The 19,591-nt window shown below is 41.5% G+C and overlaps 2 protein-coding genes across 7 annotated transcripts in view; one reads left to right on the forward strand and one right to left on the reverse strand.

The window, feature by feature from the left end:
- Window positions 1-1,314: 1,314 nt before the first annotated feature.
- On the reverse strand, window positions 1,315-3,431 carry LOC139635309 (uncharacterized). The gene is made up of 5 exons (XM_071502497.1): window positions 3,300-3,431; window positions 3,135-3,204; window positions 2,491-2,607; window positions 2,086-2,254; window positions 1,315-1,778 (listed from the first exon to the last, which is right to left on the reverse strand). Exons 1-5 carry the CDS (start codon window positions 3,317-3,319, stop codon window positions 1,453-1,455), a joined length of 702 nt encoding a protein of 233 aa, XP_071358598.1. The 5' UTR covers window positions 3,320-3,431; the 3' UTR covers window positions 1,315-1,452.
- Window positions 3,432-9,367: 5,936 nt separating this feature from the next.
- Window positions 9,368-19,591, forward strand: part of ptpn12 (protein tyrosine phosphatase non-receptor type 12) — a 44,373-nt gene continuing 34,149 nt past the window's right edge. For all 6 annotated transcript variants that reach the window (XM_071501879.1, XM_071501876.1, XM_071501880.1 and 3 more), the window contains exon 1: window positions 9,368-10,014. In XM_071501879.1, the coding sequence (XP_071357980.1) occupies window positions 9,913-10,014 (102 nt within the window). In that variant the 5' untranslated portion in view covers window positions 9,368-9,912. The remainder of the gene's footprint in view (window positions 10,015-19,591) is intronic.

Below are 19,591 nucleotides of genomic sequence, written 5' to 3' on the forward strand. Positions count from 1 at the left end.
TTCAAAATGGCAATCATGGTTTTACAGGCCAATTGCACACTTACTATTGTCCTCCACTTGTGAGTCTTTGGATAAAAGCGTCTGCCAAATGAGTGAATGTAAATGTTTATGAAGCATTCCAGTCACTCTCTTTTGATTGTCAGGTCAGCCCCTGTACACTTTACTTATTAAAACCTTTAGCCACCATAAAAGATCATTATGTGATAACAATGTTACTCCTATAAAAGTAATCACATTACTGGAATTATTACTTGTGAGTATCATAAGTAATTAGTTACATTACTCGTTACTTTACTACATTACTTTCGCTTTACAAAAATATTAAACATTGCCCATTTAGGGTGATACCGTAGCTTCCTGGGTTGTCATTTCAGACCCGACATATCAAACAAGGCCCTTGATTCAGAAGTGAAGTAATGATTATATCTCCCAGCAGCTTCTCAGACCTCCTGTCTGGGGTGAGCACCAAACCCCCTCAACCGAAGAGCCGCCTCCGGTGCACTGTTGTACTTCATGTAAATGTTTTTGACATTTGGGAACTGGTTCAGAGTCTCAACCTCTGACCCCCCCTCCATCTCAACTACTCCATTACTTTTTTATTTCTGCGGAGTGGCTGTGGCTCTGTGTCCGGTCCCTGTCATCATGGCTGACTGACGGAGTGGACACAGGGGCTGCTCCCCTGTCAGAAGCTCCCTCACAAGCCCCCTTTCAGCTGAACGACGTCATCGTAAGATAGCCCACCTAGGACAAAAAAACAAATCGCGTTTTGGTAACGCAATACTGATAACAGTAAAATTGTTTTAGAAATTGTACTCGTTACTGGGGGGAAAGTAATTAAATTACAGTAATTCGTCACTGAGTAATCCGTTACTGCCCAACACTGTTCAGAACTGACACCTCTAAAGTTAATGTTTGGATATGAAAACAACTTGCTTTGAGTTATATGGCTACTAAAGTTAAAGAACCTTGGTCTTTATGATTTTAAAAAATGTCTTTGTTAAGGTTAGGAGGTGATTGTGATCGTGGGTAAATAGAGACCAACAGTGACTGCTGGTACAGGAAATTGAAAACAAACACCTTACATAACAGTTTGTTAACTTATTTCTCAACCTCCCTAACTTCCTGCCTTTGTGGACTGCATGGCTCTACAATACCATCACACTACTTCTTCCTTTGCTCCTGACAAACAGCAGTCATAATTACTTCAGCCATAAGAGCTCCTTTCACAAATTCTTAATACTTAAAGCACTAAGTAAAGAGGTTTTACACAGAAAAATAGAAATAGAATAACGTGGTAATTGTGTATCTTGTAAGGTTTATTTAGGTATTACATTTTTGATGTATTCATATGTAATGCAAAGTGATTTAGCAGCGACAAAACTGATGTGAGAAAGTTAAAGGATGATGGAAGACGTTTGATGATTTAAGCGTTTATTTTCTACTTTTTCTTTGCTATGTCTGCTGTGGGACTCTCAGCCCGCTGCATGTTTGCCAGTAGGACAGCTTGTGATTCTTGCGAAGTTCCTCTGTCCGTCTTGAGATTGGTGGCAGAACACGTGACAGTCTCTGCAGGGTGTCACTCTTTGGCCTGGAGCACTTAGCTGGAGCGCGCTTGATGTCTGGCAGTTTCCAGGTGCTGTGCAACTCCATGGTGGGCCCGAGGGCAACCATTTCTGGCTTGTGTCCTGCTGACCAGGCACTGCTGGAGCTGGAGAGGGTCATATTTTCAATTGGGGGCAGACGTACAGGCATCGGTCTCTCCCGTTTGTTGCCATAGCCTTGTTTGACAAGTGCAGAAGGAAGAAGTTAGAAAATTTAGTCAGTAAAATTTTTTATTTTCAGTACAAACTGAAATTAAACATTGTCCTGTGCTGGGATTGTGTCCTAACAGAGAAACTAAACAGTGCAGACAACTGTTTTGAAACTTTTGGAGAATACTTTTCTCAAGCAGTAAAAGTATGTGTGAAAAGTACTTTTGGTATTTTGGTTCTGGGAATGATTTAATGTCCACCCCTCATACCAGAGATTCTACAGACTGAGCCAATGGCTGAAAAACCCTCGTAGATGAGAAAAATTAAATCTCACCTGCAGGGATCATGGGCAGTTTTCGTTCCTCCAGCAGCGGATGCTGCGAGTCCAACTCGAGGCTGGGGAACGAGAAGCGTTTGCTCAACTTCTTGACCTGCTGCAGGGCAACTGCTTTGACTGGTGGTGGGGGGAAGTGGATGAGAGCCACTTCACCACTACCTGCACGCTGATATTTCAGGAAAGAAAGGAGCAAAAAAACAAGGGGGACGTCCGTTAAATGCAGTGAGGAGCAACTTGTGAAATGCCTTCACAAGTATTAGTAAGTAAATCTTTTAACTCTGCTTTAACCCAGTTCCACCACCACTTTTAATGATAGTCACAGTGATCTTGGTATTCAAGTAAATGTAATACTGTGACTATATTATGTATCAATTTTGTTATTATATAGAAAGGCAGACTGACCATAGTGTTGCCTGTTTGTTTTCTCATCAGCTGGCCATGGCCTGTTTCTGGCAGGGTACATCCGACAGCCTTGGACATATGTGATGTCAGGAGGTACTGGACCTCTCCTGCGTGGACCTGGTATGTGCCACAAACCAGAAAATAACTAAGTGAGGTTTAAAGGCGATATAAAATGCTTAGATCAGCTCTTTATTGTGCTATAATTTGACCCTATTCAAATCTATGCAGGACAGGGACAGAGGCCTTTACACTGAAAAACATTTAGGAGCACTGTGATGTGAGCTGTTTAAGGTTTTGTGTTGTGTAATATACCAAATCAAAGTGGATAAGTAAGTAAAGCTTGACAGGACATATTGTTTGTATATACAAAACATACACCTGTTTGTAACATGAAACACACAACTGAAGTTACTGTAAGTTACTGTTTACGAATGAAAAGGATCCAAAATCAAATTTGGGGCAAAATATTAAAAGAAAATGTGTTTTTAAACTAAAATTTTAAGAACAAAAAAAGTAACTGAAAATGTGGAAAAAGAAAGAAGATAAAGAAACAGCACAGGATCAAAGGTGTATTTATAGAAATATATTTGAAGTGAGTGACAGAGGGCGGCTGAATAAAATAATGAAGGTAATCTTGCACAAACCTTTTTATTTGGGTTCACATCACGTCCTTCCTCTCTCCTCTCCCGTTTGTCTAAGATTTTCATCATTCGCCTGCAGAAAAAAATCCAGAAAGGTAAACCAGTGTTGCTGTGACACTGACAGATTAGGTCTCCCTATCGAAGAAGACTTTGTACTGAGTTTCTTACTGCTGCTTCTTGCCGCTCATGGTTCCAGTCTGACAGTTCGGTGGACTGAAATAGTTGAGGTTGGAGATAAGTCTCTCTCTTCATACGCGGATCAATGTGCAGTTTGCAGATACGACGTGTGCAGTAGTTGTTAAAGTGAATAAGTCAACTGTGACATCACATTTACACTGGAACGCTGCAGTTGCATGTTCCAGTTCTATAATTCCTTATTCCGCATGACTGAAATAGGCCTGTGTTAAAAATATAAACCATTCTTTATATTTGTTTATATATAAATTGTGATGAATTATTTATTTCAAAAAATGTCATTTGTTTATATGAATTATTATTAATTATTTCTTTAAAAAAATATTTGTTTATTTATAAGTGAACAATTATTTATTAGTGTTTAAACTTTATAGCAACCTATAAACATAATAAATAAAGTAAAATAAAATAAAATAAAGAAAAAAGATCAATTATCTTGTCAGTTATCTTAATACTTTCTACTGGCTTCTAGTTTATTTGGATGAGAAAATGTCCTTATATCACCTGTGGTGCACACAAATAGGAAGGCAAAACTGTTTGATCAGTATAATACAGTGTCTACCATGAGATTATAATTTTACCTGGAGTATTTGTAATGTTGGATCACAGTGAATCAGATGCTTTTCCCATCAGTATCCTGACTTTCTCCTCAGTAATACATCAGCTGTGATGTTTGCCCTGCAACTTGCAAATGTTGCCCACTCGGTGGCGCCAGTGGATAATACAAGTTACTCCAGTGGACTGGAACTGCCTTAAAGCCATGGTGTCCATCCTTGATGTCTTTAATTTAAAAAAGACACTCAGACACAGCAGGAATGACTGAAGAATTAGTTATTTCCAAACGTTGCATAGATTGTTGATTTGATATTCAGTTTGCAGAAAGCTTTGTGTACTCCACAGTCGTGTCTCTCTTTGGACAGCGTGTTAGGTTGTGTTGTGTTGACCATTTGCAATGATGAGTCATATTGCAGTAGGGTGTCACTGTTATAAACATACTGCATGTAAAACGCATACAGTACGGTTAAATAGACTGGTTGACACTGACATAAACACATACACACACATACATACACATATACACACAGCTCTCAAACACTAGGACAGTAATTACATGTCTAAATCTGACAGAGCGTCCAACCACCAGTGTCTGGCTCTGTGTGTGTGTGTGTGTGTGTGTGTGTGTGTGTGTGTGTGTGTGTGTGTGTGTGTGTGTGTGACATTGGTAAAGACAGAGACAGGCTGGCTGGAATCTGTTGAGGGAAGGGTTATACTGAGGGTGTTACTACACTCATACACACACACACACACAGACATACACATGTATAAGAAGGCCAAGCAGTGCCACATCAGCCACTCAGTCCACTCAAGTTATTCCATTTAACTTCAGTTATGTCTTTGTTTTACTTTTTTTCTAATTTAAATGTAGTTTGAGAAAACCCCTGCGAGAAAAACAATTCCTGATCATTTGTAGGATTAGCCATGATGCACAGAGTGATTAGGGTGAGTCTCCAGATGATGATACTCTTATTTTGCAATCAGTGGTGACAACATTTACACAAGTACTGGCCTGAGGTATCTAAGTGTTGCTTGAGTATTTCCATTTTATGATGCTGTATACTTCTACTTCACAATTTATCAGGGGGAAAAGTTGTACTCTTTGGGGATCTCCATACTTCTTCCATTGCTGGTTTCACTAGTGCTGAATTTGATATTAAAGATGGCACCTACACTTTTTGGGCCTCCACACAGAAACATTTCCTAGTTTTCTCTTTTCCTTTCTTTCAGTATTTTTCCATCAGTCACTTCCAGATATTAATAAAAGACAATTTAAAAGTAAAAACCAACACATAGTATCTTAATAAACCCACAACCACTTAAAGTCTCCAAGTCGTTGGTGCTCCACTGGAGGAATGAGCTCCATTAATCCAAAACATACTCCCTCGTTAGATGTTTTGAAGAGTGTTGTGCAACACATTGCTTCAAAGTCTCCCATAGGTGTTCAGTTGGGTTGGGATCTGTTGACTGCAAAGGGCTTAGCAGAGGATTTTCATCATCCATCAAACCATTTAGTGACCTCCCGCGCCCTGTGGATGGGACACTGTCGTCCTGGGACAAGCCGCATGCCCCAGAACGTGATAGGATGTTGATGTCCCCCGTTATGTTTCCACTCTTGTTTATTCAGGTTTTTCATTTAATTTGGAACTGTTGCTGGTTTTTGAAGCTTATAACAGAGGCTGGGGGGGGGGGGCATGGCGGGGTTGTGCAACAAACCACTGAGTCAATCCTCTATCCTGAGGGCAGACATTTTCACCCTGCTTCATTACTGCAACAGGCAGGCTCACGTTTTTTCTCTCTCTCTCCCTCTTTTTCAAGTGTGTGTGTGTGTGTGTGTGTGTGTGTGTGTGTGTCCAGATACAGTATATTCACCCTGCTATGTTCTCAAACATGCAGTTTCATGGTCTGCCCTCTACCACAGGCACACATGTGTGAAGACAGAACTAGAGGGAGAGGAAAGCAGTGAGGAAGAAAGAACACAAACATCATGGCAAAAAAGATAGTGTGTATGTATCTGTGTGTGTGTGTGTGTGTGTGTGTGTGTGTGTGTGTGTGTGTGTGTGTGTGTGTGTGCACAAGGAGCCTCCCTCCCTGGGGGTTGTGTATGGGCTTGTTACAGCAACATTCCTCCTCTCAGCTGCTTCTGAACAGCACATTCCAGAAAGAGGGAGAGAGAGAAAGAGAAAAGAGGGTGAGTAAAGGAGGGGAAGAAGTAAGGAGAGACGGAGAGAGGGTGATAAAATGGGGGGCAAGAAAAAAGAGGGAATTGGAGGGAGCAAAGTGAGAGAGGGAGGAGTAAAACATAATAGAAAAGATGGAAGAGAAAGTAAAGACGGATAGGCAGGGGAAGGAAAAGGGAATAGTAATAATAATAATAATAATAATAATATTAATAGGACGTGTAATTGATCCCTGCAGTGTTACTCATTTTCAGCTGACTCCCCCACTCCTCTGCAGAGAGGTCAGAGGTCAGGGTCAGATACAGTACAGAGCAACCAAAGCTAGTGCTGAGAAAAGGAAGTGACACAGAAGAGGCCACAGAGTCTCTCTTAAAATATTATTCCCCATACAACCATAACACACACACACACACGCACACACACACACACACACGCCCACACACACAAGCACACGCCCACACACACAAGCACACTAGAGCACTCTTTGGTGTGTTCCTCTCTTCAGTCTGCTTGACCTGTTTCCACTGAACTGTGGAAGGAAGATACTAATCTCACCGAAAACACAGATGCACCTAATGATTCAGCCACAAAATTAAAACATCTCTGCAGAGAAGCAGCAGAAAAACAAACGAATGACATCAAGACAGAGCTCTTCTTGATAAAAACCCACCCCTACGGCATGTTTCTTACAAAAAAGCACGGCGTTTAACAAAAGACGAGAACAAACATAAAAGGTGATAAACAGGAACATTACATACATAGCAGAAAAGAAAGAAAATCGCATTAAAGAATTAAAAGGTAATTTCCTGCTGCTAAGTGTTTACACAGACCTTATGAGTGTGAGGAACTAAGAGTACACGTAGATGCACACACTTTGTTCAAGTTGTGTGCGACTGAATACAAAGCGTCTGCCATGATTGAACAGTAAACTCAGCGTTTACATCTCGTTAGACACACAAAAACATGGTGCGATAGATTTGAAATGATTAGTCGATTAACCAGTTGGTCGATCAGTAGAAAACGAATTGGCTGATTAGCGGATAGTGAAAATTATTGTTGGTGGCAGCCCTAATATACACTAGGGGCCGTACATCCCATTCAACACACAGCTAGGGGCTTGGTGATAGATTGCATGTTGTGTGTGTGTCAGAACAAGATCTGAAAGGTGAACACACACATACGCACACATCAGCTCATATCGTAGCGGATGGAGTTAGTTTTATTATGCCTTTTCTTCCCCGTTGTTCGTCGTTATCTTGCTGATTCAAGTGTAACTTTGTTTCGCGGCAGTTGGAGAGAGGAGAAATGAAATACAACAGATGAAAGTCAACTGTGTCCCCCGGGCCTGGTAACTGAAGACGGACCAGAGGCACAGAAAGATGTGGAGAAGAGAAGGCAAAGAAAAACATGAAATATTTACTGGGACAACAAGCAAATAAGCTTAAAGACAAGAGCAACAAAAAGCAGTTTGTGTGGGCAGAAAAGCTTGCTGGCTCAGAGACAGCGTCCCCTCTCCTTCTCCCTCACTCAGCCTGAATAGATGGGTTTGTTTGCCGTCACTGGTAGAACTAAAGGAAAATAAAGTGACTTGATTCCCCTTCTCTCCATGTGCGTGCTCATTGGAAGGAAGTTAATCATGCATAAGTATCTACTGAGTTCCCGTCCCCCGACAACTCTATCCGGAATACCAATGTACCATTTGCTTTCTCCCTTCTTCTTTTCATTATTCACCTCTTTCATTCTCCTCAGTTTGTCACTTACATTACATCCGAATTAACTGGATGCTCAAAATTTGCATCCTTGAACATAATTATGTAACACTTACATAATTGTAATCTGCTTGCTGCTGTTAGTACTAATGATAGCATGACTACAACCTAAATACAAGTACTAAGTGCAAATATGTTTTATTTGCATTGCCTTTGCAAAAGCGAGTACATGCATATTACCTAAAAACACACACATGCACACACATGGGAATTAAATACCTACCCTGTGTCCATTAGTGGGGATGTTGTACGATACATTTGTTTGTTTCTATTTCTGGCAATATCTTAATCCAGATTATATATCTGACCCATTAATCTGTTGTCTGTTAGCTGCTTCTTCTATCTATCTATCTATCTATCTATCTATCTATCTATCTATCTATTGTGTGTATATTGTGTGAGTGAGTGAATAAAATCTGTATGGATGCATGACAGGATTATCAAAGCTATTCCCTCAGGTTTTAGACCATGTAGCTGATTTACAGGTTTTCCCCTGTGGCTTCCATATAGATTTGTGCCAGAGTCCGTCTACCATTGAAAGTAGTTGAAGGAATTACACAGAGCACCACCTGGAGTTCTTACATAACTGGAATAATTTCACATTACTGTAATGAATCAGTGCTTCAGGGCCGAAAGGGAACATTTCAACTTCTTGTTACTTGTGCATGTAATTATTTTACAAGTATTTTCTTCAATTTGAATAAGTTGTCCACGTCTGGTCTTATGTAAGCATCTGTTTTGGACAAATTACTGTGGCTCAGACATAAGAATGAGAATTAAGCAAGGGATGGGTTTGGGTTTGAGGTGAAGAAAGGTGAGGTAAATTCAGCAACTCTCAGCAACATATCATATCAAGAAGATGTCCAATAAAGGACACTTGGGCTTGAAAGCCATTGGTTTACTGTGGTCTTGTTCACCATTTCTGTCCTTATAATTTGATAAATCACAATTTTAACAGAAACTGCACCTCTGAAGGACAACTATAACAGATCCCCATCCTCTCTTTCTGTCTTGGTGGGGGACAAAAATCTAGTTTTGCTGTATGATTTTAATTATTTCATATTGAGCTCATTTGCCATTAAATTGTGTTTTATCTTTGTTTAACCCCTTGAATTTTTGTTTGTGTGAGATTAACAAACAAAGTAGCTGAGAAAGGTAGCATTGTTCCATGAGAGGAGAACTGTAAGGCTGGAGCTGACAGTTATTTAAATACTGTCAATGTGATTTTCTTTCATAAATGATTAAATGTTGAATGTATGACGTTAGAGATCGTGAAACATCCGTGTACAGTGGCAAATAATAAAACCATAAAACGTTTAAGTAAAAATCATGTAATTTATGATCCCCAGTGACGAACCGCATCAAAACGACAGACACACATTTTATCCAATCAGATCTGTCTATAGTTTAGAGCGACGTCCACTATAGCCAATGAATTCTAAGTCCAGGTCTGAGCTGTCCAATCACAGGCCGCTATATGCTGGAAGAGGCGGGCCGTGTTTTCCGTTGGCTTTGCCCAGTCCGGATGTTCCTCAGTAGCAAATAACGAGCAGCAGTGTGTGAATGTGGCAACCGAGGTAGACAGGGAGGGGTAGATAGACTGACCAGAGCTGGCATTTTTTTTTTTGGTCTTGTTTCCCTTTATTTTTCTTCACTTACAGGACAAATAGTTTACAGTTTATGTGAGGCCACGCCTGTGAACTTGCTTGTAGAGCAGAAAAACGGGGCCGCCGCTGCTTTTCTTTGGGACTAACCGCTGTCGCTGTGAAAACAGCCCAGAAGAAAGAAGGAAAGGGAGAAACAACATGGGGCGATAATAAAACAAGAAGGTGTTGTGAACCGACGATGACTCCCTGGGGGGATCCGTGAAGCTTATTTATTTTTATTTATTCCCCCTCTTCCTTCTCCCTTTGTCTTTTTTTTTTGTTTTATTTTTACGTTTTCTACCCCCTAGCTACTTTGGGGGGGGGGGGGTTTGTCTGTTGTGTGTGTGTTTTTTTTTTTTTTGTTTGTTTGTTTTGGTTTTTTTTTTTTTTTTTTTTAAGAAAAAGGCAACGGGATACGTTACAAGAGGACTGAAGGATGGACCAAGCCGGCATCCTGAGAAAGTTTATCCAGGGGGTGAAGGCCATGAGCGAGGGGGACGAGGAGAGGGGAGAGGACAACTTCGGCAACGACTTTATGGTGGGTCAAACATTTTTACAGGAGCATAGCCAGCCTCCTTCACTTCATATATCTCCTCCAGGCTTCACTCCCTTCATAATTTCCACCACCCTGACCCTACATATCCCGCCTCCCCCCCCCCGTCTCCTGGTTCCCTGTATCCCCCAGGAGGTGAGGCAGGGGCGGCCACACTGCCCTCTTCCTTTTCCTCCCATTTCCAGGCTTTACATGGCGGCCTAGCATTGTCTCCCAGACCACAGAAACACCACCGGCTCCTGCTTCTTTAAAATAATGAGACAAACAACACAACAAGGCACATTCACGTCCCTCTGCAGCCTTGGGCTAATTTTTTAATTTTTTTTTTTTTTTTACATGGCGTGGTTGGAATAGCTTAGCTTGCAGGTAAACGCTGGGCTAAAGTGTAGTGTTATTGTGGCTATTTGCCTGCTGTGTTCACCATGCCTGACTGTTAGGATGCAGTGCAATGATTCATTGTCCTCTGTGATACTCAGTAAGCAGTGAATATTAATTAACCTAACCCAACTAAGCTTAATTGTGTGTTTCATCTCCAGTATTTCATCTGTAATATTCCTGTACATAGTTTTGTTATGGTCTGTTGCTAGGAATCTCTGTGACACATAGGATGGCTGTAGGTATTGGTGTAGTGAATTAGCAGATATCTACTGTAGTGGAAGATAAATCCACCAAGAGACAGTAAACCAATACCTTTATATTCTAAATACAGTTTCAGGCTAAGATTTAGTGCAGGTTGTTGTATTAGACTGCATTTGTTTTTCCTAGGCGTGCCTAATAAACTGGTAACTGAGTGTGAATGGTAATGGTTTGAATTCTAAATATAGCATAGTTTTGTAGTATCTTGTGGACAGGGTCTTTCGAGATGGAAAAGAGACATTTGTTGTTAAAGTAACATATTCTGAAAACATATTTTGTTTGCCTGATGATGACTGCTGACCCACAGTCAGAAGTTTGTCGTCACTACATCACTGGATGTTATTGTGTTGCAACTCTGGACTCAAAATAGGACCTCTCCCAGGCTTGTGAAATAGCTGAAATAGCCACAGCGGGCTGGCACTTCCCTGATAACATATGTGTCATTATGTGATCATTTATATAGTAATGGATATGATTAGGATATGTTAGGTAATGCTGTGCTCACTGGATGATACAAACACATTTATGATCTGCGTATGCAACAGTGTGAATTCAATTAATGTTATTATTAGTAAAGCCCACTTTGTAAATTCAAGTAAATGTCACAGTATAACTGGTCGTCGCAGGTTAGGATCGGTTTACTTCATGTAAACATACACTGTGCTTCAGGTTAAGTGAAGTGTTTAGATTTTTTTTTTTTTTTTGCACTGTGATATTTTGGGGAAGAGGCTAATCAGCGTCAGAACAGTTAACTTTTTCTCCTTTTGATAGACACACACACACACACTCCCTTCTCCTTACTTCCTACTTCATGCAAGCTGCTTGCTGGAGCTTGCAACATTCTTTCTTGGCCCATTTCATAACATTTTGTCCTGGCTTTGAAACTGGAGCGTTATCAACTAACTTTGAATAAAAGCCACACAATTTGACAGGTCGTTCTCTCTGAAATTAGGCACATAACGAACCCGTGACATATACAGACTTCTTATTTATGTGTCTGATTGTGTGCTGATGACCTGGCCCATCCTGTCCTTCGAGCATGTGTTTCAGAAAACAGGGAGGTAGCGGATGTTGCGCAAAAACCAGACTACTAGGGGCGTTGGACTGTGTGAGAGGCACTGAGGAAGTGTTTTATGGATGAGGGAGACACCAAAAGGAGCTGAGACTAGTCTGCTGCTGGCTTATTTACATTCCATTCATTTTGTAATGCGTGTGATCAGAAATAAAACGTTTTTTTCTTGAACTTCTATGCTATAGCCATTTAGTTGGAATAATTATCTCGTATAATTCAGTGCTTATTCAGTGCACATTTTTACTGGCTACTGCTTCCTCTTACCTTTAAGTTCTTCATGTTGAGTTGCCTGGATAAATATACGTTCTTGTTTTAACACCACTGAACTTCTCATTCATAACTTTACACCCATCTGTGCCTTGTCAAACTGCCTACTACAGCCCTCTGCTTTTAGGAGGAACCATAGGTGAATCAGTGTTATCTTAAAACCTGTTGAGATAGAAAAGATAGTTCCCTTTTTTCAGTTTTCCCACACAAGACAACCCTCCAGCCTTTTGTAACAACTGAAAATGACTTTTTAAAAAAAATCAGAAACCCCCTTTTCAAACCCCACTGACCACTTGTTGTTCCTTGACTCTTCATGTGATATCTGTTCAGTTTCCTTCTCAGTCCGTTTCAGCCTTATTGGCATGAAATGCAATAATTCGTTTTTACAGTGAAACATATTTCCTGTTAGCCTTTAGGCTATCACGCATCCCTCCAGACAGTAACTTGACTATCAGACCACTCACTTAAATTTCATATTGGGGCCATCTAAGGACTTTAGTTTAAGATATTTCAATAATCTGGTTATTCACAGTAATGAAGTTATTTTTGTGCATGCAAACTTGCTGAATGGCAGCTTTATGGCGTCCATGTAAATGGGGCCTCAAGCCAAATTTTCTCCCCGTCGGCAGCATCAGCTCGAGGATGCAGAGCCTCCACTAAATTATTCAGCAGACGACACCAGCTTGTAGACAACAAAACTCGTTCTGATTGAGCACAGGTGGGCTGTGTGCCAGTGAACTAAGCACAATTAACCTGCATCAGCCAACGTATAAGTAAGTGCTTCAGCTGGTTGCTGCAGGCCTGTCGTACCGGTTCAAAGCTCTGTGTGAAGCTTCCAATTGCTGGAGTCAAACTCATAATACCACAAGTGCATGGGGTGTGCTCCTCCGTGCACTGAGTCACCAGAACACCCTGACATAACACCCACTTTAACTGCCTATTGTTGTTTATATATAGAAAGTGTTTTATAGACATAATTACAGTGCACTGGTCGGGCAACGAGTCAGAGATTATATACTTTGTTCAGTACCGTTTCTCTGCTGTTTGATGGAACGGGAGCGCTTGAGATCATTTTTCCGCCTGGCACCCAATTGTGACAAGTATCGTCTCTTGGTATTTAGCCGTGATCTTGTTTCATTTTTGAGACAGCAGAGGTGTTTTTGTGATGCCTTTTTGACTTCCAGACTTTCGGTGGCACGTGTGCGGAGAAACCTTAATGACTGATCTAATTACATGGCACATAGAGGTGCATATGGTGCGAGTACATCAGGGCTTCACACGAGGTGCAAGGAAACAGAGCAAAACATGTCCAGTGAGTCCAGTGTGAAAGACGTGACTTAGACACGTTTTCGTTCATAATCTTGCTGCTACAGTCGTTGACGGACTAGATTACATGCTTCTATATACTCCCGCAAACACACAGCGTTATAGCCAACATGTGCCTATAATTTCTTTCTCGACTCTTTGCGTTTTTCTGGTGAGTTTATGACAGAGTGTGTTTAAAAGCTGACCTAAACAGCTTCGTATGTTCGTGGATCCAAATGTCAGGGAGACCATCGGTAACGATTTGAAACATTTAACCTCCAGGAATGGTAGTGTGCAACGTGTCATCAGTAAAAGACACACTGTATGATCATTTCAACCAGTCTGGTCTGATGATGACGGCTTAATCCAGAGGGTTGCAAATGGGATGAAAGGCGAAGTGTGTGCTGTTGAGTACTGGAGCCTGTCTCATGACGCAGGTTCTGCAAAATTGGGGCATCTGTGCAGTAGCTGCTTCCACAAAACCAAACAATGGCAATCTTGCTTGTTTCACAAGGGGTTATCAACTGGCTCTGTCAACCCACGACTTTCCAAACCAGCTATTAGTGCGCTTATGTAAGAGAACCAGAGTTTTTTTTTTTTTTAACAAATAGATAGTTACCAAGGCTGTAGTATGGACACATCCAGGGAAGATTTAAAATAAGATGAAACATTTAGGGATGATTGATGATTCAGTAATTAAAAGGAAATTAAACATAAAGTACAAAACATTTCAAAGTAAGTACAGTAAAAACTACTGTAACAATTTATAGAAATATAATTTGATGTAAGAAAATAGATTGAGTCTACTTTCATCTTAATTCAAGAAAATTTAGCTTTGGTTCTGTTTCAAATGTTAGAGACGTAAAAGTGTGGAATGACGTGAAAGACTAGCTTCCCTCCATTTTGAACAGCGTGGCCGCCACCTCGGGAATTTGTGAATCATGTTCTTTACAGTGGCACTAGATGAGAAAGCTCAGCCTGGTTTTGCTTCACTGCCATGAGTGAATCCTCTCTCCTTTGAAAATGAACTGAGTAAGTTGTGAGAAAAGCTGCTATCTTCTTCTGGTGTGACCACGCTCGGCCAAAGATACAAGGCTGACTTTTTGGCCTTATGAAATAAGCGTAACCTCAGTATGGGCACAGCTAGTTCACACCCTACATGTATTTTGCACCTCAGTTTTGATGTGTCACTTCCTGTGGGCAGAGAAAGTGTCAGTGTTCAACACAGACCTTCATTTTGGCAAACAGAGAGAGGAGAACACGGTTACACGGTTTTTCTGAGTTGGTGGTCTAGACATACTGGTCTTTTAACCCCTTCCTGTTTTTTATGTGTATATATATATATATATATATATATATATATATAGGTGACAGTCAGGACAGTGTGTAGGAGTATAGAGTTTAGCTTAAAGCCAGGTTGACTGAACACACAGCTGTTCACAGACATACAAGCTGCAGGGATTGAGCTTGTGACCTCCGTGCTATGGGAAACCGTCAGTAGCTCGTAGGCCACCCTGCAGTCTGATAGAAACATGCTATTACAGAAAACGTTTAGTGTTGTACACATGCACTTTTTTTTTTTTTGCAGGGTTGTTCCCAGTGGCTCTCTAAGCGCTGGCAGTGTGATCGTAGCATTATGGAGGACAGGAAATTTGACTCATTCAAAATCTAACCTGGTGTCAAACAGGAGCGTGAGAACAAATTTCCCTAAAAACAGCGTGATTCGGTTTCTTTTCTTATGCCAGGCGCCCTTGTGTGACACACAAACAGACGTTAGCATTTGAACAGATGCCTGGATAGCGCGGGCTACATATGAGATAGGAGGAGGCTCTTAAAGTGTCGATATAGAGGTGTAAGAATCATTTCACACCTTCAGCAAATATAGCTACAAAGTGGTTCAAGTTGGAGATGAGAAGATGTTTACGAAACATGGTGTAAAGACAGGAAATAAACCACACGGCCGGAAACAAAATGAAACTCTGATCTGTGAGACGTGACACCTCTCTGATGTGTTACCTGTGTCATTACTCAAAGTTGGCGATTGTTCCCAAAAACACTGGCATAATCACACATGTACCTGCTTTTGGGAACGCTGGGCTCAACACTGTAGTCTAGACAGGGTTTAAACATAGGAGGTCAGCCTGTGTGTGTGTGTGTCTGTGTGTCTGTGTGTGTGTGTGTATTTTTGTGTGTGGGTGTTCCTGCCCCACCTTTGCGAGCAGATCCACACTCCCGAGCAAGACATCAAAGAAAGTGAAAATGTGGAAACACGCGCTTCTCTAAATGTGTGTCCCGTCGGGCAGACATAAAACACTCAGAGGGGAGGCAAGAAAATGGGATGTGACTATGCCAAACATGTGAGTGTGTCTGTGTTCATGTGGGTTTGTGTTTGTGTGTGGTAACAGTTTTGACTCTCACCAGGGGGCTTCCCCTTCTCCTTTTTTTGAGTTATGTGTGTCTGTGTGCACAATAAGTGCATGCACACACATCTGAGCTCCCGGCACATTATCTGGAAACCTTTTTTACTCTCGTATTACACAAGCACAAATACACACATTCACATACACAAACACCTCGCTGGTCACGGATGCAAAGCCCTAATTTGTGTGTAAAAGCATGGTGCTAGCACAGTGTGTGTGTGTTGTGTTTTCAAGAGGAAGCTGGATTTGTGTGTTTGGGGCTTAATTCAGAAATTATTCAGAGCGCTCTCAGACTGAGGCCACATTCAGACAGACATTTGCTCCGTGTTAAAACAACGCAAGGGGCTAAGTTGGTGGGGGCGTGATGTTTCATGCACCGGTGAGACAGTGAAATACGATCCGGGAAGTCCAGTTGGAGGAACATCGCTTGCATTCATGTGACTGGCCAACACAGCGCCTTGCCGGATGACACCACGCTGCATTGTAGCGAAAGTTGAACCAGGCTCAGTGTTTTTGTGTCATTTCAGATGACAAACCCCTCGATTTTTATGAATAAAAAACAACAGATTCCTCCTCTTTCAGTTAAAAGTGAGCACTTTATGTGACCTGTTTTTTTTTTTTTTGGTGAGATAATGCACCCACTCTTAGTATGTTTGGTATGCTGCGTTCTCATTTTCAAACTCATCAGTCAGCCATTGTGCTGAAAATGAGCTGGAGGCGGCAGAACGGCGGTCTTTTTATGGCGCACTGTGGAGTCTCAAGCTTTAGGTTTCTGTAAATGTATCTGAAAATTGATGTGTGACAAATAGTGAAAAGAATGCATTTGTGTAACAACGGGGGGGGGAGTGCAACAGTTTGTCATGTCCTCATCGGATGAAACATGTGACATGAACTGGCCATTTGATGAGCCACATGCTTGTTTATGGTGTGTGTCTCGTCCTGTTTGCCTGCTTTTAATCCAAGATGCACAAGTTTCAGCTTGGTTGACTTGGCAACAAAGTGTTGAACTGTTAGATCAGCAACTATGAAGAAAAGTAATTCACTTATTGGTGGTTGTCTTCTCCATCTCCCATCGTGACAAAAAAAAAAAACAAAAAAAAATGAAGAAACCTGGTGTGTGTTTGTGTGGCTCCATGCTTTTATTATCTTGTTTGTGTCCCTGGGTGTAGGGACAGGTACACTACAGGGGCAGCTGCTGTTTTTGATTGAGTGTGTGTTGTAATCACTGTAAACCCACACCATGTTACTGTTAGCAAGACTTCCCAATTTCTTTTGGTGTCACAAGCCTCCTTCTTTCTCACCCTCCTCTCCCATGGCTTAACCCAGAAACCAGCCTTTTGCCCCTAAGCTGGGTGTTTCTCAGAGGAGATGCAACACAATATTTCCGCTCTAGAGTTTGCGCGCATGTGTGTGTGTGTGTGTGAGGCTTTACATGATGAAAGTTAGCTGACCCACCAACAAGGCCGAAGAACTTCATTGATCAAGATGAGGGGACCACAGACTCATGGTACTATGCAGTAATCTCCCCCTGCATCTCTAACGTGTAGCTTAGATGAAGGCATATGGTTACGTGGGGGAGTCATCTTGACCATGACAACGCACACATCAAAGATACGTTAACACACACACACGTACGACAACAGCATCCGAGGTCTCCTTGAGGTGGACGGGGTACCAAAAGGGGAAAAAAAAATCTCGCCACCAGGCGCCAGGAGGGTGTCAAATTATTATGATATCAATAAAAAAAAAACAAAATGTTACATTAACACACAGAACCACAAATAGCTGTTGTGTCACCAGTTTGACCCTCTGTACAGACTGTGAGTATCTGAGCAGGGAATTGATTAATACACACACACACACAAACACTAAGAACACACTGAACACACAATGAGCTCCTGTCCCAGATGACTGGGATTATATGCAGTTCGTCCACATCTGCTTCCTGCTGCAGGCCGAGATCCAGAGTCGGAAATTACCACCAGGCAAATACCAGTAAATGCCAACTGTGTTTACTGAGGATGAAGTAAACAGTTTTACCTAAAGTTCAAATCACGTCAAAACGTCGTAGGTTGTGTGTTAGGGCTCGGGAAACGTACCTGGCTCCCAGTGCTTTTCAGTGACAGTTTCCCCTTTGATTTTTTTAAATTCATACAGCGGGTTTCAGTGGTTGGTTCTGGTTTCAAACTTATTTTAGAGAAGCAAATCTTAGTGACGAGAGCGTGAGGTCATGCTGTGAAAATTATGTCATTCTTTAGAGGAAGAGTAACATGGCGGTCAGCTGCAGAAGAGCAAAACTGAAACCAGTGGGAGTCAGTCAACACTTTAACCCTGAGTAAAAGTTATATGATGATAGCTCAATATGCTGTCAGTGTGTTTCTGTATCTTTTCATTCTGTCACATTTTTGAAGATATTTTGTTGAATCCATACAAACTCTCTTTCACTTTTCCTTTTCCTGTCTCCGACAATTTTTGCTATTGTATCGAGATTGATTATGCCACCTGAAACAAGGCAGATTTCATCAACAGCTCAATATTCAAATTTCCATCTGGAGTTTAACTAAATTTCCACATAATCAACAAAAGAAAATACAAGTTAACACGTGTTTCCGTCTACTGCCGGGGTTGGGTTCATCGAGGGAAACAGGTGGTAGCCTTAACTCTCAAGTCCGGTGCTTTTAAGAGGCTTTTTATCGAATTTTTTGATGTGGAATTGAAAATGTGAACAAAAAGAGGTGGGTGGAAATGAACTCGATGCCACAGGTAAATTCCCACACCTCAGCAGAGATTCTGATACAATCTGAAGATTGTCTTCTGGTTGATCGTGATATTTAACTTTCCACTTCCCCGGGTTCTACTTAGCCCTCATCTGTTTCTCTGACTGCCCCTCCATCTCTTTTGCCTCTACATCCTTCCTCTTCATTTTTTCCCCTCGCCACGCTGACGTTATGAAGGCACAAACGGTGACTTAGTCAAAGGAAGCAGTAGGAGTAGATTTTCTGTGTTTGTCTTTCTCTCTAAGTCTACTGTAGACTGTACATGCATGGCTAGTAGTTGAGGTCCCAAAGGAAGTGGGCTCCCTGAAATGACGGGCATTTTAATTGGCTGCTTTCAGTTCAGCACAGGTGTTTCCTGCAGGCAGTGTGACAGTATGACACACACACAGACACACACACACCAGATGCATGTGCAGCCACAAACACACAGACAGACTCATATTAAAAGATTTATATTAATACGTAACAAGTTCTCAGCTGAATTTGGTCAAAAACATTTGTCCTCTTTTTTTCAGAAGTTCCTATTTTTAACATTTCGTTCCGCTTTTTGTGTCATCGTGATCCGCTGGGTCTTGCATAACAAAAAAGGCGTGCAGTGATTCTGTCAGAAGGTTAAGAACTGAAAATGAAAGAATGACAGACAGAGGAAGGGAAGCCTGGTGGCTAATTAAAGGACAGTACATGTGCGTTGTGCCAGTGAATGACGGACTGTTACACCCCTAGGTAGGTGTGTGTTAGTGTGTTCATGCCCACTCATGCTATCAGTGCTCCACTGACCTACATTGGCCAGTGGCCATAAAGTGAGAACGGCTGCACGATACATGAGTGTGTGCATGTTTGCATGTGTGTATACAGCTTGGCAACTGATGCTAATTGTCAAACATAATCTTTGTCAGGATCTTTAGCTAATGAGGATGTCACACACACACACACACACACACACACACACACACACACACACACACACACACACACACACACACACACACACACACACACGCATGCACACACATGCAGGTCCAGACCCCTGACTCACACTAGTGTTCAGGGTGTGGTTGGCTGTTATTTCCTTAGTGATTGAGCTT

The sequence above is a fragment of the Trachinotus anak genome, unplaced genomic scaffold, assembly GCF_046630095.1.
Source record: "Trachinotus anak isolate AG129_WGS33_773 ecotype Australia unplaced genomic scaffold, CSIRO_AGI_Tana_v1 ptg000018l, whole genome shotgun sequence".
In the NCBI taxonomy this organism is placed as follows: Eukaryota; Metazoa; Chordata; class Actinopteri; order Carangiformes; family Carangidae; genus Trachinotus; species Trachinotus anak.